Source organism: Podarcis tiliguerta (assembly GCF_965153285.1).
Source record: "Podarcis tiliguerta genome assembly, chromosome: 17".
Classification (NCBI taxonomy): Eukaryota; Metazoa; Chordata; class Lepidosauria; order Squamata; family Lacertidae; genus Podarcis; species Podarcis tiliguerta.
The window spans coordinates 10,639,078-10,664,899 of record NC_139550.1 but is presented as its reverse complement, the minus strand read 5'-3'; the positions used below and the strand labels follow the sequence as shown (position 1 = coordinate 10,664,899).

Below are 25,822 nucleotides of genomic sequence, written 5' to 3'. Positions count from 1 at the left end.
AACTAGATACTCACTTCTCTGAAATTAACAGATTATAAGTAATACCCCGCCTTCAAGAGAGAGAGATAGCTATGTTAGTCTGTTGGAGAAAAACCAACCAAGAGTCTTGCAGAGTCCAAGTACTAGCCTTTAAGTAGTTTCTCTCCAAGAAACGTGATTAGGTGCAAACTGTCCTGCTGGTAGCCACAAGTGTGAAGTTTTGCACAAGTTTATACAAACACTAAAAGAGACTGACGAGATTTAAAGGGAAGCAGAAGCTGCATTTACAGCAAAGCTGTGAAGGGAGAGATGGCGAAATAAGCAAGCCCAGCCCTTTCATGGCTTGATGACATTAATGCCTTCAAAGGACAAGAAAGATGGGGCTGCATCCAATATTAGTCATAGTCCATACAGACCTATTGAAACTAATGGAAATCAAATAGCTTAGATCCATTAATTACAGCTGGTCTACTCGTAAGTAAATTTTGCTGGATACAATCCATGGGGGGGGGGGGAGAGGAGATATGAGGTGTTCTACTGTGCTTTTTCACACACTAAAAAACAAAACAAAAGCCAGGTGGACCTTCAAAGGGAAACCAATGGCTGGTTCCTTGAGACTGTGTACCTGCCCAAAACATGCTTTGCAGAAACTTACTTGCCACATTCGCAATCTGAATTTTGCATATGAAAACAAATAAATACATAGAATCATACCACTCACTATACGCAGAGTGAGTTGGTAGTTAAGCCCGGATGAATCCAGCGGGTTGCCTGCATCTGAATAAGCAGGATGAGGCTGGACACATCTTAGGGGGCCGAAGCCCATAACCGGTGTGAGCGAGGCAAAGCGTGTGGAGCCCCTCAAAAGAACAGAGACCGGCTCGAGGCATGGCAGGGCCCAACGGGGAGCTCGAGTTAGAGACAGAAGGAAGCCGCCCAGGCACCAAACTGGGAAAGGGATGGAAGGAGAGAAAGCACAGGCCCAGGGGGCAAAAGCTCCCGGGGAACGGCACCTTTCCCCCCCGCCACAAGCCTCGGTCACTCACCCAGGTGAGCAAGCTCTCCCCGAGCTCGGCCCGCTCCAGGCTCTCCACATTGAACATGGTGCAGGCCGGGTGGGGCTTTTTCTTCCAGCCGAGGAGCTGCCGCCGCCGCCGCCTGGGCCTCCTCGCCAGGCAGAGTCTTCGAGAGGCGCCGGCCTGGTTTCCGCCGCTCGCTTTCCGCCGCCTCCTCTTTTCTCCTCTCTTCCCCTCAACCCAGGCCGGCACAGCCGGGCCGGGCTGCTCTGTAGCGCAGACACGTCAGCCGGGCCCCGTCGTGGGGGATCCGCCCGCTCCGCTGGCACACCGGCCGCCGACAAGGCGCAGGCGCCCGCCGGCCCACTAGGCCCGCCTTCCCTCAGTCACGCCGCGAGGGAGGAGCGGCGCTCGGGTTGGCTGAGGCGCGCGGGGAGAAGCGGCTGAGGTTGCCACTGCCGCCGCCGCCGCTGCTGGTTGCTGAGAGGCCTCGCTTGAGCCCGTCAGGAGCTGAGGTACTGAGGCGAGTGGCCGAGCGCTCGTGAGGCGACCCGCCGCGCCCACTTTGGCGCTCTTTCCCGGCGCGGGCCGGCGGCTCCCGTCCCGCCATTAGAGGCGCACCCCTCGTTTCCTTTGAATATTCTTCCCACTCGTGTTCGCTAGGGCTGAGGCAGCTTTTCCTGAGCCCCTTCGGCGGGACGTGGTCCTTATTCCGAGTCCCGACGGTTCTCAGGGGTGACTAGGCCGAAGAAACGATATTTTTTAATAATAATAATATTTCTTTTGGAGGGAGGTAGCTATAGGGTTCCTTCGCGCCAGGCCTCTCAAATATTTGCTTGCGGAGGATGCACTGAAATGAACAGGGAGAGTTTTATCCCACCCCCACCCCCGTTGGTTTTATTTTATTTTTATTTGGAAGTGCAGAAGTACTTCGCTTTAAAGCAGCGTTTCCCCAAACTTGGGTCTTCGGTTGGTTTTTTTGAACTACAACTCCCGTCATCCCTAGCTAGCAAGACCAGTGGTCAAGGATGATGGGAACTGTAGTCCAAAAAAGCAGCTGGAGCAACACACAAGTTTGGGGGAACGCATTTCTCGTCCCCATAAAGTATTCAAATGCTTTATTCCATGCCGCTGGTGTTAGAAAACTTTGATTTAAGCGAGGCTGGTTGTTTTTCTTACTGTTGAAATTGCTATTCTGGTAAGCAGCTGCGTTTTGAGTGGGTGGGTGTAAATTTACCCTGAGGTTGCAGCGGGGGTGGGGTTGCACTCCTTATGGGGGTTGAGGAAAGAAAGGAAAGCTGAAAATGGATCTGGTCTATGCAGTCCCCGTTTTGAGCACTCTGGAGGGTAAACTCTGACAACTTCTCTTTTGGGTGGTGCTGTATTGGGGTGTGTGAAAAATACAGTGAAACTCCTATCTGGGATTAACTGGGAATAACGTGGCACATCTCAGTCACTAATGCATTCCTGCCTTCAATAGTTACCTTGAAGTTCTACCTTGCTCCAAGGTAGAAAATGGCACACATACCCACCCACCTTCTACCTGGTCACACCAAATATCCAGCTAACCCAGCAAGCTCCTGAAAGCTGGTGCCTTTAACAGGGCTTGCTAGGGAATTGAACTTGGGACCTGCTGCATGTGACTCATGCAATCTACTACTGAATTATAGTTCACAAGGTACAAATTATTGGAAAACTTGCTCTTGCAAGCCCTACTGAAATTAAAAATTGTGTTCTTGCAGAAGCTTTACTAAATATCAGTTGGGATTGCAAAGGAGAAAGACCTAGTATGTTGGGTTTATTGTTGCTTTCTGACCCTGGGGGAGGGGGAATTTAGGAGTCTGCTTCTATGCTTCAAATGAGAGCTTGTGGCCCTCTTGGTGTTGTTTGACTACAATTCCCACCATTCCTGACCATTGGTCATGGGGGCTGCAGCTGATTGGAGGCCCAGGAAGATCTAAAGGGCCAAATATTTGCTACCCCTAGAGAGAAGCTTTACACGATGCTCTTAGAGCAGCTTCAGAGACCAGTTCATTAGTTGGTGTCCGAATCTGTGCCTGATGCAACTCTCTCACCTCATTACAAACGAAGTACAAATCATTGCAGACTCCTTATACCAAGTTAGGCCATTGGTCCATCAAGCTCAGTATTATCTACAGTGACTGGCAACAGCTCTCTGGGATTTCAGACTAGGGATATTCCTAATTCTACCTGGGATTGAAACTGGGACCTTCTGCATGTATAGCAGATGCTGCACCACTGAGCTGTGGCCCTTCATTTAATGCCACCTCTGCTCATTCTCTGCTTATATACCTGTCTAGTTTATGTTACTCTGTAAAGCACCATGTACACAGCTATATAATAATATAAAAAACCGGCTAGAATTCCTGCTGTATCCGAAACAGGCTCTGTAAATAAAAATAAAAAGGGGTGGTCATTTGGGGGGGGGGCTTTGACAATCACACCTGCCAAGGAACCCAATGTGTTTTGACTATATGTGATTTTGGCTTTATGTGGTATCCTTGGAACATAACCCCTGCATAAATTGAGAGTTAGGTAAAGGTAAAGGGACCCCTGACCATTAGGTCCAGTCATGGCCGACTGGGGTTGCAGCGTTCATCTCGCTTTATTGGCCAAGGGAGCTGGCGTACAGCTTCCGGGTCATGTGGCCAGCATGAGTAAGCCGCTTCTGGCGAACCAGAGCAGCGCACAGAAACGCCATTTACCTTCCCGCCGGAGCGGTACCTATTTATCTACTTGCACTTTGATGTGCTTTCGAACTGCTAGGTTGGCAGGAGCAGGGACTGAGCAACGGGAGCTCACCTCGTTGCAGGGATTCTAACCACCGACCTTCTGATCGGCAAGTCCGAGGCTCTGTGGTTTAACCCACAGCTCCACCCACGTCCCTAAATTGAGTTTTACCTGTACACAAAAACTGGTGTTTCCTTTCTAAAAAGGAATATAATACCAAATGATCCAGGCCATTCTTAGTTTTCAGCATTATTTGCCAACCCCTAGGGAAGAATAACTCAGAATGCTTATTGGAACCTTCTAGTTCCCTGTTATGCCCTTTGTAAATATGAAAGAGAGTAAACACACAGTTAGAGAAGGTATGAACAAACCTTTGAATTCTTGTCAATGAAGAAAGAAATCATTCAGCATGAATGTAGTTTCTCTTTCTTGCCTGATGAGAGGTGTGGTGGCAATTCATAAATCTTCCCTTCTTAAGAACAGTTTTAGCTATGTGTTCTTTCTGGATGTCCTCCTGCTTAGGAAGGGATGCACCTTGGTGCTCAGAACAATGAGAACATTCTATGGGCTTTTCAGAGTGCTAAAGTACAGTGGTGCCCCGCAAGACGAAATTAATTCGTTCTGCGAGTTTTTTCGTCTATAGCGAATTTTTCGTCTTGCGAAGCACGGTTTCCCATAGGAATGCATTGAAAATCAATTAATGCGTTCCTTTGGTCAAAAAAAGGCCAAACAAAGCCAAATTTGGTACAAGAAGAGTTTATTAAGTGCTCTTTAAAGTCACACATGCTGTAAAGAGCATTTCAAAAATTGAAGGAAAAATAACTTAACTTTCTAAACATGACAGAAAAGCATTTAACAATCACCAAAGTGTACATTTTCTAAGACTCTGGGGGACAACTCGAAGAAGGTTCCTCTTCCACTCTTTGCTTCTTGCTGAAGAACCTGTCCATGGTCTGCTGCTTCATCCGCCTTTTCAGCACCTCCCTGAAAGACGACATGACCCTCGTGTCAAAAGTGTTCGCAAGATCACGGGTCAGGTCCTTGTCATGGTGGTGCCGCTCTGCAAAAGCCTGCACATCTTTCCACTTGTGACAAATGTCCCTCAGTTCTTTGGAGGACGGCCGTTCCTCAGTTGCTTCCTCCTCTTCCAGCGAGGCCTGCTCCTGCGCAGCCTCTGCTTGCAGTTCAAGCAGCTCCTGGGTGGTCAGCTCGTGGTCGTGCTCCTCCACCAGCTCGCTGATGTCCTCCTCTGTGACCTCCAGGCCCATGGTCCTCCCCAAGGAAACAATGTCCTGCACCACTGTTGACTCTGGTGCATCAGAGTCACTTGGTGCCACACAGTCCGGCCACAGGCTGCGCCAAGCGCAATTCAAATTTCTCTGGCTGATCCCGTTCCAGGCCGTGGTGATCATCTTCAAGCAGGTGACGATGTCAAAGTGGTCCTTCCAGAATTCCCGCAGGGTGATGTTGGTGCAATCAGTCACCTCGAAGCATTGCCTGAAAAGCTCCTTGGTGTAGAGTTTTTTGAAATTGGCGATGAGCTGCTGATCCATCGGCTGGAGCAGTGGCGTGGTGTTAGGCGGCAGGAACATTATGTTGATGAAGCTGAAGTCCTTCAACAAATCCTCCTCAAGGCCTTTAGGATGAGCAGGAGCATTGTCCATCAGAAGCAAAGCCTTCAGCGGCAGGTTGTTGTCCAGCAGGTACTGTTTCACAGCAGGGCCAAAAGCAAGATTGACCCAGTCTACAAACACCATCCACAAAAGTCTTCAGCCGGAGGAACATTAGAACTGGCAGCCTCTCCATGCCTGACCACGCTGTGGATTCCAGATATTGTCTTGAACCGGTCAAACCAGCCTTTGCTTGCCTTGAAGACTTCTGGCTCGCCTGAGGTTCCTGGCTGTTGCTGGACGAGGTCTGCGTGCAAGGCCTTGGCCTTCTCACAAATGGCGGCCTCAGTCACTGTGTCCCCTGCACGCTGCTTCTCTTCTAACCAGATGAGCAGCAGCTTCTCCACCTCCTCCAGAACAGCTGGGCGGTTCTTGACGATCCTGGTGACTCCCTTGGCTACGTCAGTCGCAAGGATCTTCTCCCTCATCTTCAGGATGGTCCCGATGGTGGATGGATTCCTCCCGTACTCCCTGGCGAGGTCCGTCACACGCATTCCACTGTCGTGCTTCCGGATGATCTCCTTCCTTCCTCTCGCCGGCCTCTGCAGCAGCAGTCTTCTTGGGCCCCATGGCAGCACAGCTCCTACTTTCGCAACCCCCCCCCCAAAAAAAATCAGTGCTTCACATCCAAAAAATTCAAAAGCACCAAACCTCCCAGAAAACAATTCCCTGACCACCACCCCCCGCCACCCTTCACTCAGAAATCCAAACCCAGAAATCTTTTTTTAAAAAGGCAGAATGCCCCAATGGTCCCAAAAAATCATAAAAATGCAGAAAAAAACCCACAAGCTTCCAGATTCTTGCAAACCCCTTCTCAACAATTCCCTGACCCCCCCCCAGCCACCCTCCACTCAGAAATCCAAACCCAGAATTTTTTTTTTTAAAGGCAGAATGCCCCAATGGTCCCAAAAAATCAGAAAAAAAACCCACAAGCTTCCAGAATCTTGCAAACCCCTCCCCAACACCAAGTCCTTGAATTCCAAACACCCCAACCCAAAATCCAACCCCCCCAAAAAAAAGTTTTAAAAGTTTAACTTACCAAATGTCTGCAAAAGAAGTTCTTGAAAAGCTTTAAAAATCACTGGTTTTCAAAAATCTCAAAAAAGGCTTCCACACCGCGTGCTATGAGTTGCTCCTCGAAGTCAAGTCGCAACTGCACCTCTTCAAGCAATGCACACTGGGTATTAACGGTTTTCAGAAACAGGAAACAAAATTGCAAGACCTTTTCGTCTTGCGAAGCAGGTCCATAGGGAAATTCGTCTTGCGAAGCAACCCGAAAAACCCTTTCGTCTAGCGGGTTTTTCGTCTTGCGAGGCATTCGTCTTGCGGGGTACCACTGTAATAAATTAACATATCAATAGATCAGGCATCTTTTCTGAGTAGCATGAGTCTTGAATTCATCTGTGCCTTTAGTAGGACTGGGATACACTTACTGCTTTTTCTTGGTTTTCTTTGCATAAATTTTTGGGGTTCGTGTTCAGTTGCTCTGATTTGGTACCAATTCATGTCAATAAAAGTTCATCAACTGATTTGGTACACATAATGTAACTAGTACAATTCAAGTTCACATGATAAATTTAAAAGAAAAGGCACACGGTGATCATTTGCTCATTGCGATGGAGCAAGCCAACAGTGTTGCAACTAAAGGTGTCTTCATGCATTCAGCTGAACAGACATAGCCAAATCCAGCAGTGCTATCCTTCCCCCTTTTCTTGGAGGAAGGCTTGTTACCTCCCTCATCAAGATTTGTGTTTCACAACTATTCATTTCTGTGTATGCTGATAGCTCCTTATCTCTTTCTTTGTTTCTGCAATATTGGTTTTTCATGTTTGCTTAGAAAATAACTCTTACATACATTTTTGTTGCTTTCCGTTTCTTTTCCCCATCACACAGATGTGAGCCACAGAAAAGCCAATTTAAGTCTCTTTTATTAAAATGGCCTTGATTAACTCAGGAATGCAGATTACCAGACAACATGTATTCAAGGCAGCTATAGAAAAGGGCTACTTGTATACTCAAATATTAAGAGTCTTACATACCCATTGTGCATTTTACATGAAGAGCAGAAGCTGTGGTTTGCCAGTGTCAGCTGACAGTGCAAACCTATAAAGGTCTACTGAAAACTAAATTTCATTGAGTTCACTGGAACTTACTCCCTGGTGAGAGGCTATAGGAGTCTTTTATCTAACATTAAGAAAGGAGTACAATAAATGCAGTTACTCTGGAAGGATATAAAAAGATCAGGGCACATTATTTGAAATTACGTAACATGCTGAAATTAGCTGGACCTGCCTCTAAGGCTAAGCAAATGCAATTAAGATTTCATTTTATTTTGACTGGCCACTTACAATTATTTATTCCATCCGACACTGGAGGGCATTCTAAGTATTTCTGAACCATGCCATGTGGCAAAATTTCAGCTTTACCACATGAGAAGCATTTAACAAAGTATTTTCAGTGTCTCTCTTATTAGGTATCTAGTCAAAAGCTTAGTGAAATAATACATCTGCACCAACATGTTCTTTTGTGACCTTAAAATTCAGTGCTTTTTTTTCAAAAAAGAAAGAAAACTTTGCTCACAAGAATAAAAGCATCTGTTGTAATTAAAATGTAGCTGTTGTGTGGTGCTTTGTTCTTATTCAAGAAGCAATGGAAATTAAAAAAAGAATGTGAAGAACTTGAGTTTTTTGCCGTGGGGGCCAGTAAATTAAATCGGCCTTCAAAAATTCTATTTGCTAAAGGCAAGAAAATGGTTTTTCTCCCCTGCACTTTGCTTTCTTATTGTGTTTTTGATTTTTGTAGCAGCTCTCATCCTGGTTTTGCTTCTGGTTTTATCAGCACTCACCAGTCTATGTATGCATATTTGTAAACACTGATGGGACTGCGGTTGCTTTTGGTCTGTCTCCTTTCCTTGGATGCAAACCTTAACCAAGTACTGCTCAAAATATTTTGAGTCACAGGTTATGTGCATATTTTCTTCTTCATACTCTGTTCCTTTTCAAATGCAATTCCCCTGCTGGATGTACCTTCAGCAAGCTGATCAGTAGTAACATTAACCCAATTGTAGTTTAGGGTTAACTGTGGTTCCTCTTTAACCAACTTGAAATCATGGTTTCAGATCCTATTTCAAGCACATCCCTGTTAGAATGATTGCCATATGCAGAAAGGTGCAAGATAACACTGCTAGCATTTTCCCCAAATTGCTTGTAGATAGAGGGAGAGTGACCCAAAACAGAGACAGATTAAGTGGGTACTTGTTTATATCCAACTTAATATTTTTAAATGTTAGCTCTTTCATCAAATTTCACCTCATTTTCTTAATGTTTGCACCTCTGTATGTTTCTTGAGTGGATAGGGACAATTTAATAGCATGTTCCATCCAGACCTGAGTTGTTTTATATACATACAGCTGCACTTTACTCTGTGTGGGCATAGAAATTACTCAAGCCTATATCTGCAGGTGCGAAAATAATGTAAACATATGCTGTGTTGAAGTATATTTTAAAAAGTAGCCTGAAAATGTTCTCTTTTTGCAATTGCAGCACAGCGGTTTCTCAGATGCTGTGTGTGAAACATTTGCTGTGGGCCTGACGAGAGCTGCTAATGACATGGTGCTGAGTCTTCCAGATGAGGTAAATAGAAGGAGTTGATGTTGTCAATGTCATGTCACTAAACAAAAGGATTTACCCATTGGCATTTTCAGTTATGTCCTTTGAGGAGGGGAAGCTTACCTGAAAATCAATTTATGCAAACATAAAAAGGAAAAGGGAAGGCAAGCAAAGAAGTTGGCATAAAATTATCATCTTAAATGCATTTACACATCTCACCACTGCTACTACCATTAATAATAATTTTATTATTTGTACCCCGCCCATCTGACTGGTTTGCCCCAGCCACTCTGGGCTGCTTCCAACATATATAAAAACATAATAAAACATTATACATTAAAAAGCTTCTCTATACAGGGAAGACTCAGTGTTATTAAATGCATTTACGATTAGCTAATTTCCTCCCCAAACTGGAAAAGCCAGCTGGCGGTGCAACAGAAGACTGAAGTGGTCAGGATGGAAGATAGGAGTAGTTTGGATGAGGAAAGTGCTTGATTCAGTCTGCCATCAACTTCTCTGATATATTGATAAATTGCATAAAAATGGGAGGGAAAGTACATTATTGTACTTTGTTGGCAAGGAGTGGCTTTTTCATCCATTCAGAAGGAATTTGAATTCGAAGTGTGTGAGCAAACAGGAGACCGCAGTTGTTCAGTGGGAAGGGGAAAGTGGTCTGCATATCATCAGATGGACTTTCCCAGGACTCAGAACTGGTATGGAAAACAGACTCCTGGGCTAAGCCCTTGTGATATCTTAGCACAAATTAAGTTTCCAGACTTTGGGGGAGGAGTTTGGAAAGGAGAACAAGTAAGGACAGCTTGTCTGTAACACAAATGGAGGGAGAAAGAGAATGTTTTTGTGAAGAGTTGCTGGAAAGCTGAAAACAAAGCATGGGTTATTGTATGGAGGGGAACACTGTGTATGTGTTCTCTGGTTCAGTTGTCTGGCAATGGAGGTGGAGTTAGTACTCAATTTCAAGGGAGATCCTGGAGCTTTAATCTATAGGGCAGATATACCATTACCCTGCAATCCTCTTAATTCTGTGATGACAGGGTAGGCTGCAATTTTTTAATGCTGGGGGGAAAGCACTCTGTATATGCCCCGAAGCACACACCATTACTACTTATTTCTGCTTCAAAATTCTGTGCCATAGTTTAACTGACTGATTTTGGACTAATACCTTATTACTGTGCCTGTGCTGCCTAGCTGTTAAATGGGACTGACCTCCTCTAAAGGATAATAAGTGCTGTATATTGCATATATGCATATTATATATGTTTGTCTTACTATGTAGCACATGGCTTGTCTATCTGCTTTTGATTTTTGTCACTTCTAGTGCATACTTTCCACTGGCAACACATTTGAGACTGGATTGTGTTGGACGTGTCATTAAGCTATTGGCTATTCCCACTGCCTATTGTCCGAATTGTCATCCATTTAAGCACATGTCACCACATGAAATGTTAGAATTCTAGAATGTAGCAGGGTATGTGTGACATGGAGTTTGGCCATGTGGAAATTTACCAGTGTGCCAACTTGTCACAGAACACAGTTTGATTTTAAAGTTTGAAGACCAGTGGCAACTTCACGGGTTTTTTGTCTACTCCTTTTTAGTTGTAGATGTGAGCTAAGCATGAATAATTTTTATGCGCATGTATAATTCTGAATGCATGTCTTTCCTGGATTCTAGCTTTGGAATGGCCAGCCAAGAAACAGAAGTTCAGAGATTGATCCTAGATAGTGATTCAATGATTGAAGGAATAAGTGACCAGGTCCTGCTGGCAGTGGTGCTCAGCATCACATTCCTTGCTGCACTGGCATACATGCTTTTAAGGTGAGATACTGTTAGCACTTGACAATGACCTACTGTATTTGTAATGTGTCAGGCATATATATTTAAAGTAATTTAAAATATTTTTAATAATACAACACACCTGTTTTTTGACTGCACATTCTTGGAAGCAGCACTTCAAAGAATCAAACTAGAAAGTCAGTAGGGTTGATTAAAATCTCCCTTCACCCACAAAGCTTTTACTGAGCTTGGGCCAAATGAGATGACCTCCAGTCCTGCATGCTACTCATACTTGGTATATTTAAAACACTAGCCAAATTGGAGAAGGAGACAGAGAAAGCATCTTTGCACTGCAGAGTTACAAATATATATATATATCTACACCCTAACCTGAAAAACCAGTCATAGATATTGTATATGTTAACACCCTTAGCCTATCTAGCTTGGAGCATTAACTAGCATAATAAAACTATGATATTTTCCCACCCAAGTTCTCTGTTTCCATAGCTGCTGCTACTTAAAACTGAAAATTCAGCTTTAAGATAGCCCATTTTCAAAATTAATATATGATGAAAACTAATGCAGAATACTTTGATGGGGATAAGAAATTCATTAACATAAAGGAAAAGGGAATGATGTCATTACTTTCATCCTAGAGCACAATCCTGTGCATGTCTGCTCAGAAGTAACTCCCACTGAACTTGGGAGGTAAGAATGAGTAAGATTGTAGCCTTGGACACTCAAATTTTTTTTAAAAGCTTTCCATTTATGTGCTAATAGTATTTTTTTGAGAAAAAATAATACATAGGGTTAGAGTTGTATCTAATGAAGCTCTACCCAGAGTAGACACATTGAAATAATGGACCTAAGGTAGACACAGTCATTCATTTCAGTGGGTCTACTCATGATAGTATGACTAGCATTGGATACTACCCTTACTCTCTGGGACAGGGGGAAGGAATTTTGCACTGAGGTTTGGATCAAGTGACTTACTACTGCATAAAATGCCATTGTCCTGCAGTTAATTGGAGCATCTTAGAATTATGAACATGCTAGATGAATTCCATTCTGTATAGCTCTGATTTTGAAGTTTTTTGTTAGCATTGTGTTATGCACTGTATTTTCTCTTAACAGAAATGCCCACCCAGCTATTCATCCAGAAAACCAAGAGCTAGTGAGAGCAATTAGACAACAAATACAATCAGAACAGGTATAATGCTATCTGCTCTTCCTTGCATAAATTGCATTTGGTGCCAACTCTCAGATAATTTCTCATGCGATGACCAGGAGGTAGATAAATCTGAACCTCATGGACTTTGTGCTCCTTTAGAGCCAAATCTGGTTATAATACACGGATGCTAGAGAATAGAAATCATGTCTCACGAACCTTTTGTAATAGCTGGAGACTATTCCCTCAGTTTCCCAAGTTCAAGGATGGGTGCTGTGACTTATGTAAAGAAAATGGCATAGCATATGCACAAGAAGGAAGCATTGGCATGCTTGAGGCAACACTGAGAGGGACAGAGGTACACATTTAAAAGAAAAGAAACATTTGGGGGTTGGAGGAAGCCCAAAGGAGGGGGGAAAGATTGACTCTGTATGTGTGCAGTCCCAGGAGGGAATGGTGCTAAGGAAGGAGCAAAATAAAAACACAGACACAATCATCCCTCAGGTGAGGAGACTTCCCCATTCTCAGCAGGCTCCTTGCCTGAGAATGGGGAGCTTTGAAGGTGCAGGTGGGGCCAGCTGACAGTCAACCTGATCTGGAACTTCAAAGGCTCCTTCAAACGAGTTAATCATGCCTCCTGTGTGGTGGTGTAGGCAGCAAATAAAGTCTACTTCATAGCCACCATCACATCCCCAAGTAGCCACTTGGTAGAACTCTTCATTCTACAGCCATACTACCCTGAACACGTCTGATTTCGAAAGCTAAGCAGGGTCAGGCCTGGTTAGTACTTGGATGGGAGACTGCCTAGGAATACCGGGTGCCATAGGCTTTTGCCTCCTTTGTGGGACGTGGGTGGCGCTGTGGTCTAAACCACAGAGCTTGTTGGGCTTGCCGATCAGAAGGTTGGCAGTTCGAATCTCCACAATGGGGTGAGCTCCCGTTGCTCGGTCCCAGCTCCTGCCAACCTAGCAGTTCGAAAGCACGCCCAAAAAGTGCAAGTAGATAAATAGGTACCGCTCCGGCGGGAAGGTAAACGGCATTTCTGTGCGCTGCTCTGGTTTCGGTGTTCCGTTGCGCTAGAAGCGGCTTAGTCATGCTGGTCACATGACCCGGGAAAACTGTCTGCGGACAAACGCCGGCTCCCTCGGCCTGTAAAGTGAGGTGAGCATCACAACCCCAGAGTCGTCTGCAACTGGACTTAACTGTCAGGGGTCCTTTATCTTTACCTTTTAGAACTCTTCAGCAAGTGGTCCATGGTCTGATGAAACCAGCTTCGGTACACACAGACTTGAACCTTCTGGGAATGTGTTGTGACTCTTTTGCGAGGCACTTTGAGGACAAAATCACCTTCACACCAACCTTTATGGTGTTGTTAATGTGGCCTTTCCTCATATCATCCTGCTTGAACCCTTAGGTCAGAAATTAATTTAATGAGTACTCATGGAAGAACTTTGTATGGTGGCACCCATACTTTGGAATCCCAACAACTGGTTCTTTTAGGCAAATCCTTAAGATTTTTTTTAATCCAACAAGGCCTTTTCAGCATACATTGTTAGATAGTTTTCTCATTGGTTTTACAGATTAAGTTAAGTATTATATATATATATATATATATATATATGCTTTCGTAGATTTTCACGGGTACAGGAATGCAGGTTTTGGTGTCCTCGGGTGTCTTCCCGTGTAAAAGTTGGGGTGTCTAGGCGACGTTTCGACGAGGTCTCACTCGTCATCTTCAGGCTGGTGCTTTCGGCTTCTTGTTACTGGAACAGAGCAGGATCTCAGTGTTTGAGTTCCTATAAATACTGTTGAGGAGGTGTGGTGTATAGCCTCCAATGTTCTGGGCAGAGAGGAGGTTCCCAGGCTAGTGTGCCTTTTCTTCTTTTGTTCCTTAATTACTTGAGGGATATCTTGAGTGATTTCTTGAGTGATTTCCTGAATCCCACTTAGGTGGGTCATTAGGTGTGGATTAGTTGCTAAAGCCTTCGTGTCTTGAACTCTTGAACTTTGTGAAGAGTTTTTCTGAGAAGATGGCTGTACTGCACTTGGTTGTGCTCTGGCTTGGCTTCGTGTATAGGGGCGAGCTGTGGTTTTGTGGCCTGTGCCAGCCAGATCTGTGTAGGGATTGCAGGGGGGTGCAGCATCCGGAGGTGCCACCCTGGTTTGGTTACTGGATGGTGTCTGTAATTTATCTGTGGAGAGGGTCTGGGTTTGGGTCTGGTGTGGTTGATTGGTGATGGCGTTCTGTGTGCCTCTGGATCTGGTGTCAGATTTTGTGGGGAGGGCTAATTTCCAGATGTCTGGCAAGCGGGATGTGTCGTCACGCTTGTTCATGTTGTGAGGGTGTTTCTCTATCTCGATGGCTTCCATGATTATTCTCTTGTGGTGATGTTCCATGTTAAAGAGCAATTTGGAATCTGCAAAATTAATTTCGTGTCCTGTTTCTTTCATGTGTTGGAAAAGAGAGGAAGTTTTTTCTTCTTTTTTGACGGCATTCTTGTGTTCTGCGATCCGTGCATTTATTCGTCTGTTTGTTTGTCCAATGTACGTGGCTGGGCAGACTTTGCAGGGTATTTCATAGACCCCCTGCAATCCCTACACAGATCTGGCTGGCACAGGCCACAAAACCACAGCTCGCCCCTATACACGAAGCCAAGCCAGAGCACAACCAAGTGCAGTACAGCCATCTTCTCAGAAAAACTCTTCACAAAGTTCAAGAGTTCAAGACACGAAGGCTTTAGCAACTAATCCACACCTAATGACCCACCTAAGTGGGATTCAGGAAATCACTCAAGAAATCACTCAAGATATCCCTCAAGTAATTAAGGAACAAAAGAAGAAAAGGCACACTAGCCTGGGAACCTCCTCTCTGCCCAGAACATTGGAGGCTATACACCACACCTCCTCAACAGTATTTATAGGAACTCAAACACTGAGATCCTGCTCTGTTCCAGTAACAAGAAGCCGAAAGCACCAGCCTGAAGATGACGAGTGAGACCTCGTCGAAACGTCGCCTAGACACCCCAACTTTTACACGGGAAGACACCCGAGGACACCAAAACCTGCATATATATATATATATATATATATATATATATATATCTCATATTATATATATAGATATATAGATATATAGATATAGATATATATATAATATAATAGATATATAATATTATAATATTATATATATATAATATTCTCATTGCTTTAATTAACTTAGTGTTTTGTTTTTACTTTTTTAGACTCTGTAGGCTAACAAGTTGGGTTTCTGCCCTTCATTTTCTACTGTATGATTGTTCTTATGTGAGAATAAAGTCCGGAAAATATACTTGTGAAAAACACTTTCTTCAGATCTTGCAATAAGGATTAGTTTGCAGCTTCTGGCAGATACAGCAATTTGCTCTGCTTGAACAGGTGACACTTCTCATTTCTTCCAGCAGAATGTACTTGAAGACAGACAACGTTTCTATACTGATATGTCATGCCCAGTGTGTTTACAACAGGCTACATTTCCCATTGAAACAAACTGTGGACATCTTTTTTGTGGTAAGCAAAATACGTTTTTGCATCACTTATTGCATTCTGTTATGCTGGTAAGATGTGTTAAGTAAATGATGTGCAGAAAAAGATCCTTTTGAAAATGTGGATTAGTTTTACAGCAGCATGGAATTCCCCTTTGATTGTTTTCATTCAGCTGATAGTGTTAGATACTAGTTATTTCTAAAGGTATTTAAACTCTGTCTAAAAATGATCATTGCTATAGCGAATATATTAAATTACTGCCCATTTTTATTCCTGTCCCACTTCATATATATTTTATGCCTATTTGTGTAGGAGGCTCACAGCAACTCATAATACCAGTTTCATAAGAAAGGTTAGGCTTAATTGGCATTTAAAGCTGGCAATTGCTTAAAAATGTAGATTGGCACCTATTTCAATATTGTTTGTAAATATTTATTAAGATATTGCTTTGCACCGATGATTTAATGTGTTGTGGAGAAAATAGTCCTTTCACCCCACAAAATGACACTTTTGCATCAGCTTATCATTTGGATCAGCTCATCATTTTTGAGTGCTTGTTGAAATAGCAACTTCTATTTGGTATACTGTCAGTTTAAGAAAATAGTAATGGTATTATTTTATCTAGGTTCCTGCATTATTGCATACTGGAGGTGTGGTCCATGGGGAGGTGCAATACATTGCCCTATCTGCAGGCAAACGGTAATAAGCTGATATTCAAAATTCTGATGTTAACTTTTGGTAACTTTCCCTTCAAAGTTTTTACATGTTTATGTTTCAGGAATATACAGAATACCATTGATACCTGAGTAGAATAGCATTTGCTTTAGAATCTAATGCTAGGCATCATTTTAGATTATGAATCCCAGAGCAGCATCTACATTAATCTTTGTATCAAAGCCAACTAATAATCCCATAGCACCTGCACATTAAAAAAATAAATTAAAGACATTTGTTTCAAAAATCTCTTAAGTGGGGAGAATAGTGATGTCATCATCAATTACAGAACAACCTACTGCTCTGTCCCAGCTCACAAAATAATAGCAACATGCTGCCACCTATATGTTTTATAGTGTGTTCAAAGTGAGCAGTGCTTATGGGATATGCCTCATAGCAAACACAGGACCGAAAAAGGAAACTTTGACTCCCGGATTTCTTCCTCCCTGGTAATTCCTGTTTCAGAGACAACATCATGACAGCTAAGCACCTTAAAGGGGGCAAAGCAGACACAGTGAAACAAGATGAAACAGATGCCATGGCAAGCTTAGTCTCATAGATTTGTGAAGGACTAGCATAAGATTGGTCTAAAGTTCTTCTATCTCTAAGGGAAGATATCTCTAAACTGACAAAAAGTATGGCTGAAACTAAGGGCATGTGACATGATCAGGGTGTATGTGTAGTCTTGGTAGCATAGTTTCATATGTAGATAATAGTTCAATGTTTAAGTCTCTCCCCTGCAACCATTCAAACCAATCTTATGGACTGAATTTCCTGTTTGCTTTGGGTTGTGGATAATTCTACTGTAATATCATGGACTAATTTGGCAGGTGGCTCACAGCCAAACACCCTGGTTTTCAGAACTTGCAGATTTCCTTGAGCTCAACAGTAACTTTAATCTCTGTGGTTATAAGAAGATAACTACAACTGCACCCATTTTAGTGCTTGGATTTTGCTTTTATGCTTCAACACATCATTAGTTGGCTTTAAAAAAACCCCACACACATTACATTCTGTAATCTTTTAAAAGTACGGTATAAGAAAGGAAACAATCCACGTAAAATCATTAAGTAACTGATTTTCTATTGTGTTCAGGTAATTTTATTTTTACCTCTCTTCAGTGAGAGGCAAGAGGATGCAGTGCAGGTGCTTCAGGATGTCAGTGATTACAACAGGAGATTCTCAGGACAGCCAAGATCGGTATGTGTAGGGACAGAGTCAGGAAGACCAGGAACCCACAGTTTCACCCATCTGTTGCATCCAGCCTAGCCTTGGAAGCTGAAGAGGGAGCTGAGGGTTGTCCTTCCATTTAGTGTACCTCTGAAAGGACAGTCCTCTCCCCAGCTGCAAGATTGAAAGAAGGACTGGGCTTCTGGGGTACCTGTGGCGCTCCAGAAGCAAAGCAGGATAAGGACATGTCTTAACCTTCCTCTTTGGCTATCAACAGCGCAGCCAGGATTTGTAGTTTTGCAGCTGTGGCTCTGAGAAAAGCCCAGACTGTGTAATCTAATTCTAAGGCACAATTCTCACCCCTTCCCAAGCCCCAAGCTTGAATTTGGGTTGAGGAGTCAGGAATTGTCTGACTTGGCACTGTGTTACAGAGATGGAGGAAGAAGCCCCCATCCTTTGTGGGGAGGGGACTAGAAACAACATCTTTTGGTTGGCCAGCAAAGCCAGCCAAATTTGAGAACCCCAAAATTTGAGAACTCTCTTGGATGGAAGTTGTGGGTGTGTTCAAGGTAGAATGAGCTCCTGTCTGTTCAGGAACAAGTTTGTTTCCTTGAGGCCAAGGCGGCATATCTAGAAAAGCTTAGAGAGGCAGAGAGAGTGGTGGATGAGGCCCTCAGGGACATTATAGCTCTGTTCCACTTCCACAGTGATAGCTCCAGGGAGAGTGAGGGTCTTGATGTAGTAGGTATGACAGAATCATGGTGGAGTGGAGAGAACAAGTGGAACACATTATCTCTAGATATAAACGCCATAGGAAAGATGTACTGGAGATGGCGTTGCTCTGTACATCAAAGAGAACATTGAGTCCAGCAAGCTAAAATTCCCCAAAGGGGTGGACTCCTCCACATAATCATTGTCGGTGGTGATATTGGGCCCCAAAAGCAATTTAGTACTAGAGATGTGCTATTGTCCCCTTGATCAAAACGCTCAGGGAGCTCTTGAGATAAAAAATGAACCAATAAAGCATCCCACGGGGGAAATGTTGGTAGTATTGCTACATTTGTGTTCCAGTCACAACAAATAGGTAGAATTTCTAGATACTCTAAATGATTGTTACTTAAAACTGTTAGTCATGGAACCAACCAGAGGGGCGGTGACCCTGGACTTGAATGGCACCCAGGAACTCTAGTGTCTGGAATAACTTTTGCAGCAGAGTCAGAGGAACTGAGGCAGATAGCAGGGACACTAGATGAAGTTCTAGGCCTAATACAGTGGTACCTTGGTTCTCAAACACCTTGGTACTCAAAAAACTTGGAACCCAAACTTTGCAAACCCGGAAGTAAGTGTTCTGGTTTGCGAACTTTTCGGAAACTGAATGTGCTCCGTTTTCAGTGTTGCATTCCAATTTGAGTGCCACACTTCCATTTTGAGTGTTACGCTGACGATTTGAGTGTTATGCTGAGGTCTGTCTTTGCTATTTATTTTGCGTTTTTTATTTGTGGCTCTTTGTTTTTGTGACACTTGGAAAACACTGGTTAGGAGTGGGAAAATAACCAAGCACGTGTTGAACAAAACATTCCTGCATTTCAGGAAGTTGGACTATGTGATCCTTGTGGTCGCTTCCAACTCTACAATTCTATGATTCTGTGTATATAGAAGAACAAATCTTGCTGAAGTAGAACCAGCATGGCTTCTGCAAGGGGAAGTCCTAACAATATCTGAGTTATTTGAGAAAGTCAACAAGTATATTGATAGAGGTGATCCCGTTGATATCATGCACTTGGACTTTCAAAAAGCTTTTGATAAGGTCCCTTGCCAAAGACTCCTTAGTAAGCTTAGCCAAAGACTACTTAGTAAGCTTGGTAACTTGGTAACATTTTATGCACAGGTAAGAATTTAACATTTTTAAAATCTCCTTTGTGCAGCCATCCAGATGAATATTTATAGTGAGATGCTATATTTATCTTGTGGGCTGTTTCCTGTTTTGCTTCGGACTATGGATAATGCTACTCTAATGTATTGGACTATTTTGCAAGTGCTTTGCACCTTGGTTTTCAGAACTGTCAAATTTGTCTGAGCTGTATGGTATGTGTAACCCCTGTAGTTGTAAGAGACGCCTAGTAAGAATAATTACAGTCACATGTTTTGTGCTTATGCTAGAGCACGTCATTTGTTAGGGTATGGCTTTTCTGTAACCTTTTAAAATTTGGGTGGGGAACCTGTGGCTTTTCAGCTTCTATCATTCCTGAGCAGTGGCCATCGAGGGAGCGGTGGATGGAAGTTGAGAATCCAACATTTGGAGGGCCAACAGGTCCCTCACCCCTGTTTTAAAATCACTGCAGTGGAAAGGGGGGAAAGTTTGCATACAGGTATTAAATGATCAATTTTCTATTGTGTTCAGGTAACTTTATTTTTACCACTCTTCAATGAAGAACAAGAGGATGCAGTGCAAGTGCTTCAAGCTGTCAACGATTACAACAGGAGGTTCTCAGGACAGCCAAGATCGGTATGTGTGGGGATGGAGTCAGTGGGACCAGGGGTACAAATTCCATTCACCAGTAGCACACAACATTACAGAGCACTGGAGCATCTCTGAAGTGCAGTGCAAGCACAGAGGCCAGTCCCTGCCCTTCCCTAGCATTAAGGTTGGAAGGATGAATGGGCTTGTTTGGCTATAGTGCTTTGAAGGTACTAAAGAGTATGGTCGCAAAAGGACAAGCCCTAGCCTTGTTCTTTAGCTCTGGAGAGAAAGGCCTGGGTTTGTGGTTTTGCAACTGGGCTTCAGAGACAGGTCCAGTCGTCCTTCCGGCCTTGGAGATGGAGAAGAGCTGGTCCCCACGTTTGTGCTAGAGTTAGTCCCCACTTCATCCCTTTCTACCTCCAAGGTGGAGAGGAGCATTGGGGCTGTTTCTAAAATGCATTGTGTAGTGTAATTCTAGGAACAATCTTCCCTGCCCCCTTTCCTAGCCATAAGTTTGCATTTGCGGTGAGGGAGCAAGGGATTCTCTTTGCATTTGTACTCTGTTGCAGAGATGAAGGAAGTAGACAATGACCTTTGTGGTGAGGGATCCAGAAACTACATTTTTTTGGTCAGCCAGCAAAACCAGCCAGATTTGTGGACCCCACCCAAGACAAATAATAATCCCTGTTGATGTGGTGAATTTTTGGGAATAAAATAAGGGATTTAATTGAGAAATACCAGCTTTAGAGGCCCCAGGCATGGAGAGCTCCCAGCTTTTGTATGTCTTACTACCCTTTAGAGATTCAGCAAGCTTAGTCAGAAAAGAGTTTATGCTATGTAGTAGTTAAGAGAGGGAGCTGTAAGCCTAAACGGGGCAGGCAACCTAAGGACCATGGGCCACAATTGGCCCACGGGGGTTGTTTAACCAGCCCGCGAGACACCCCCAAACCAAGCCATCTGCTCGGTGAGTCCCCACGTGCTGCGCTAAACCGGCACAGCATGGTGCAGGGACTTGCTTCCACGGCGCCAGAAATCGTGTCTGCACAGACACAAGACGCCGGAAATTGGGGGGGAGGGGCGCTCAGGCACACACGTGATCTGGCCCATGGAGGGATTCTGCTGGAGTGAACTGGCCCAGGCGAGGTAAACCTTGCCAACCCCTCGCCTGAAGGCTCCTTGTTGAAATCTTGCCCCAACCCATTAACGATGCTTTGGCAAGCCATACTCTCTCACACTCCCCCTCTGCAATCTATTATGATTAATAATATTGGTCTGCCTTCTGGGTTCTTTTGGGTATGGATTGTTGAGATATAAAGCATTCTAACACTTAGAGAAAGTGATGTTTCAATATTGAGTCTTATTTAAGTATGTTTTGTATTGAATGTAAAACCTTGAAAAATATTTTGTTTTTCCCATGTGTTTGTTTAATCTTGTACTTGGTATAAAGAAAACCTGATCCAAGATGCTGTTTATATTCAGAGTCCCTATGAATGCGAATATAGATCTTTAAGAGGGAGATACTGGGGCAAAGGGCCATGGACACAGTCCAAGAAGGAATTACACTATCATGCTTTTTCACCAATATTACAATTTGTGTAAATGCACGTGAGCTTGTAATATATGTGTCAAAAGTCCCTGAGATAAATGTACCATATATAACATTTACCAAAAATTGGTCTTTCTACATTTTGTTTAGATTATGGAAAGGATTATGGATTTGCCCACGTTATTGCGCCATGCGTTCAGAGAAATGTTTTCCGTTGGTGGTCTCTTCTGGATGTTCCGCATCCGAATATTCCTCTGCCTCATGGGAGCTTTGTTGTACCTGGCATCCCCCCTGGATTTTCTCCCCGAAGCCCTGTTTGGAATTTTGGGGTTTTTAGATGATTTCTTTGTGGTGTTTCTGCTACTCATCTATATATCTATAATGTACCGAGAGGTTGTAACACAGAGACTGAACAGATGAAGGCGAATGTCAGTGACCAACATTCAGGAGCACTAAGGGGGGTGCTTAACTAAATGAGCCACTATGAAATAATCATCTTGACACATTTTCCGTTTCTGCTATTAAATAGCTTCTAGCCAAACATCTTATGTAAGCATGAAAATTGTCATAATGGTGATAGCGAACTGGATTTTCAGTGTTTGTTATATAAAAGAGATCTGATTCAATATGTAATATACTGCTTACATATGTTTACAGTGGATGAGTAATTGTACGTTATTCAAGGTACCACCAATTATAAGGGAATTTCTTTTTGAATGTTTAACAAAAAAAAGAAAGTATTCGGTTTAGCTGGACATGTATTTAAGGCACTACTCAATGTACAGTTTTTTTATTCAATGTACAGTTTCAAAGACTGCTTAATGTCTCATTGCGGGTGCTGAAGTGGGAGGGAATTGTTGATTTTTTTAATAACCTAGTTTAGCATCTCTGCCTATGCAGTAAATGCTCAAGCTTGGGCAGCAGCATACTATTGCACAAACATTCTAAGTACAGTATTGCGTTAGCTGCAATTACATACATCTCTCCATATAACATTTGTACCTTGCAATGTACACTTGTCCATGCCATGATTAATGATGGTATGTGTTACAGATAATTGCTTTTTACATTGCAGGTTCAACATGATGGCTTGGATAAAATAGAAGACAGCCCATCTCAAGAGGGGAATATATAGTATATGTAATCTTAACTAAACCTTTGAACTTGAATCAAAACTAGGCTCCCTGATCATGTGAAATGCTAAGTGCTAGTGATTAGCTGAAATCTAAAACTGAATGTTATACTTGAAATAACTTCTCTAAATGGGCACTATCACCGTGTTGTAGGTATACTTACATGCGTGCTTGCTTAGAAGTAATCCTTATTAAACTCACTGGGACTTGCTTCCAACTAAGCATGCATAGAATCGGGGTGCATACCTTCTAAGCTTGCACCACATGGTGTCCCTGAAATGCTATGAAACACCTTGTTTGAGATGCTTACCCTCCATCAAATTTAAATGGTTCTTGAGGCAGGAGAGAAGTGTTGAACAGGTGCAAAAGCACTGGGCTTTGAACAGCCCAGGAAGAGAAGAGATAGCATCCTTTTATTTCTATTCCTATGTACAAGATTTACAAAACACCCCCCAAAATGCACAGATTAGATGCAGGGACTTGAGGCCCCTGTGCTTGGAACGCTCCTTATCACTTAACCATGAAGTCACAGCCTTGTTTGGCCAGTTCCTGCCTCAAATAGTCATTGGGAAGAGAGCATTTAGGCATCACTAGAGACAGAGCTCCTTAAGAGAGAAAAATATGGGATCTTCTGGAGCAGCCTATGGGATCTCACCCCACTCCTCTCCGGTATGAATTTTCTACACCAGCGTTAACTATGGTGAAGGTTTATAGCAACACTAATATTAACTATACTTAATATCAATCAAGGTTTTATTTTAAGCAGCTTCACTCTCTGTTTTTTTTCATACTGGCAAAACCTGGCTGGTGTTAACCATGGTTGAAGTCAGTACCAATGCAACTCTTAGCCATAGCAGGGAAATTCATGCCAGAGGAGAGGAATGTGAAACGCCACAATCTACTCCCGATCATATAACCATGGTTAAGGGAGCAAGAGCATTCTGCGCACTCGTCCTTTGACACTTTGCTTTGTTTAAGGCAGTAACTCCTTCAATTTGATAAAATCCTTGCCAAAGAAAACTCATCCCTCACTTACTTAACTGTACTTTTTTCTATTAAAGTCCCTAAGTACTTGAAAATATATTTGATCCCCTTGTATTCCAGACAAGAGCATATTTTGAAATATTTGTATTGTCCACGCATCCATTTCCTTGCAGGGTATCTGAGTGACATTGTAAGCATATGAACATGTATCAAAATATAAGTTAAGTGCATTGAAATACTAACTTTTGTAGAGTGGGGAGGTTTCTCTCTAGTCTCAGTTTAAGAACCTGGGCATGAACAAGGCAAAGGTTCTCTTAAAATGCAAAGGCGATTTCGTTCTCACAAATGTTAATTGTTTCTATGAACTTAGTCTTAAATCTGCAAAATCATGGCTGGGGAAAATGTTTGAATGTATTAATTCTGTCTCGAGATTTACATTTGGTTTGTTCTGTCTCTACTTGACATGAATGTTAAAAACAAGGGAAGGAAAGAGAGTGAATTTAAAAAGAGAAAACGCCTCCCATCAGTTTTACTGTTTTTAAAGGCTGCCTCTAGTTCCTTTCAATACTTCTGCTTACTCTTGTCATCACTAGTATGTGATAGTGATGTGTTGCCTACCTCGGGTGTGATGCCAGCCTGATGCACTAAACAAATTTTCCTTTATGTTTGGTCAACCCAAACTCTATGTAGAAGTTGGGGGAGAACATATGAAAGCACTACTGCACGTCAAGATGTGTAGAGCCTAAAATAAAGTATATAAGAATATAAGTGGGCTGTTTCAGTCTTTGATGTTCCTCTAAAACATCCAAAAACAGTTGCAAAAAGAGGTTGAGTCAAACCCTAGTACATATTGCCTTATTTATTTTCTGGTGGCTGAACAGTCGTCTTATGCAACCCATTTCCACTTTGAACAAAACCAGATTTCAACTGATTACCGTAACCACAGAGTTGTTTAGTAGCCTTAATGCCCTGTTTGCTACCTGTGCTGATAATTCTCTTTATTCAAGTCTGTATCATCAGTGCAAGTCCCTTTACGTAACTTTAGAATGTCTTCCAAGTGGCTTTTGTGTGCCTTCCTTGTCTGTCACTGGTGCTGATGTGAGAAGTGGGCTCGGTCCACATCACACCTTGTCACCTGTCACTGTTCAGCACTCGATTTCTGGAATCTCTGCAATCATTCTTGCACCTCAGAAATAATAATACAAATATTTTTGTTATACTTAGCTATCCCTGTTCGCAGTGCTGATACTATGCACAGCCTTAGTTATTGGAGCCTTATGCCTCACCCACGCTCTTCTTGCACCTATTCCCTGAAATTGTTTACTTTTCTGCTCAGTTGTTTTAGCGTCAAATGATAAGGCTATATTTCTTATTTTAAAAAACTGGAGAAATCAACATTTTATATTCTCAGTATATAATTTTAATATGGAATCAGTCATACGATCTCTGTATAATCTCAAACACATACTGTTGCTGCCAACACAAAACTGTGGAGGACAACAGGAAATTTTTATTTCCTATTGTGCATTCTTCTGCATTGCTCTAGAGACGATTTTCTTCCAAAAGGAAATCTGCTTCCTAATCCTTGATGGATAATGTTTGATGTGGGGCATGAACAAACTAATACTATTTTATAGGAATCATTGCCCTTTTTGCCTGCATATTTTAATACGTCCCTCTGAATCATATCTGGGGACCTACATAGCAATTTCATTCATTCCTAATAGTAATAAAAATCCATTAATTTGGGGAGAATATTCCAGCTCAAAAGCCAGATGCAGTATTACAATCAGATAAGAGAGCTTTTCTGTTTTATTGCAAGGCACTTCTCATTCAGAGGAAAAGATGGATTTTTCCAGTATTAGCTTTAAACATTATCTGGAAGAATCACTAACCAGAAATCCTAAAGTTTAGGAATGAATCCTGTAGAAAATAAATGATTAAATTAATAACTATAAAGATTTGGACAAGAGAAAATACTCCAAACAGAAATCTTGTCTTGTATCTCTTTTTCTTCCATTTCCCTGCTAATTGATGATCTGTATTAATAAAGACACTAGTGGCTACATAATGCTTTTTGATGCACACACACTCAATTTCCCAAAACAACCTTAAGGCCACATACTGATTTATTTGCTGCAAGTACTATGTCAGTTGACTTTCATATGAGGAACAATTAATGACCAAAGTTGGTGTAAAAAGGCTGCCGGAGATCTATGCAGTTGTAGGCAGCATGCTACCATAGATGTTTTACACAAAATGTAAGCTGGCTCATGTATTTACTGAAAATAAACCATGTTTGAAATAA

At 42.6% G+C, this 25,822-nt stretch overlaps 2 protein-coding genes across 11 annotated transcripts in view; one reads left to right on the top strand and one right to left on the bottom strand.

The window, feature by feature from the left end:
* The window catches only part of HOOK3 (hook microtubule tethering protein 3), a 65,519-nt gene extending 64,208 nt beyond the window's left edge, over window positions 1-1,311 (bottom strand). The window contains exon 1 of the mRNA XM_083419887.1: window positions 1,026-1,311. Coding sequence (XP_083276013.1) covers window positions 1,026-1,082 — 57 coding nt within the window. The 5' untranslated portion in view covers window positions 1,083-1,311. The remainder of the gene's footprint in view (window positions 1-1,025) is intronic.
* Window positions 1,312-1,379: 68 nt separating this feature from the next.
* Window positions 1,380-25,822, top strand: RNF170 (ring finger protein 170). 10 transcript variants are annotated; one of them, XM_083420612.1, is made up of 9 exons: window positions 1,409-1,518; window positions 8,959-9,048; window positions 10,715-10,858; window positions 11,951-12,026; window positions 15,425-15,530; window positions 16,132-16,205; window positions 17,316-17,420; window positions 19,792-19,896; window positions 21,548-25,822. In XM_083420612.1, exons 2-9 carry the CDS (start codon window positions 9,044-9,046, stop codon window positions 21,815-21,817), a joined length of 885 nt encoding a protein of 294 aa, XP_083276738.1. In that variant the 5' UTR covers window positions 1,409-1,518; window positions 8,959-9,043; the 3' UTR covers window positions 21,818-25,822. The 10 variants fall into 10 exon arrangements, with proteins under 10 accessions (XP_083276740.1, XP_083276738.1, XP_083276736.1 ...); XM_083420610.1 differs by having other exon boundaries at window positions 15,422-15,530; XM_083420611.1 differs by having other exon boundaries at window positions 1,437-1,510.

Coding starts and splice junctions, on each gene's coding strand:
- RNF170 (XM_083420610.1), top strand. Junction 15,531..16,131: donor CTGTGGACATCTTTTTTGTG/GTAAGCAAAATA, acceptor TATTTTATCTAG/GTTCCTGCATTATTGCATAC. Junction 17,421..19,791: donor TCTCAGGACAGCCAAGATCG/GTATGTGTAGGG, acceptor TATTGTGTTCAG/GTAACTTTATTTTTACCACT.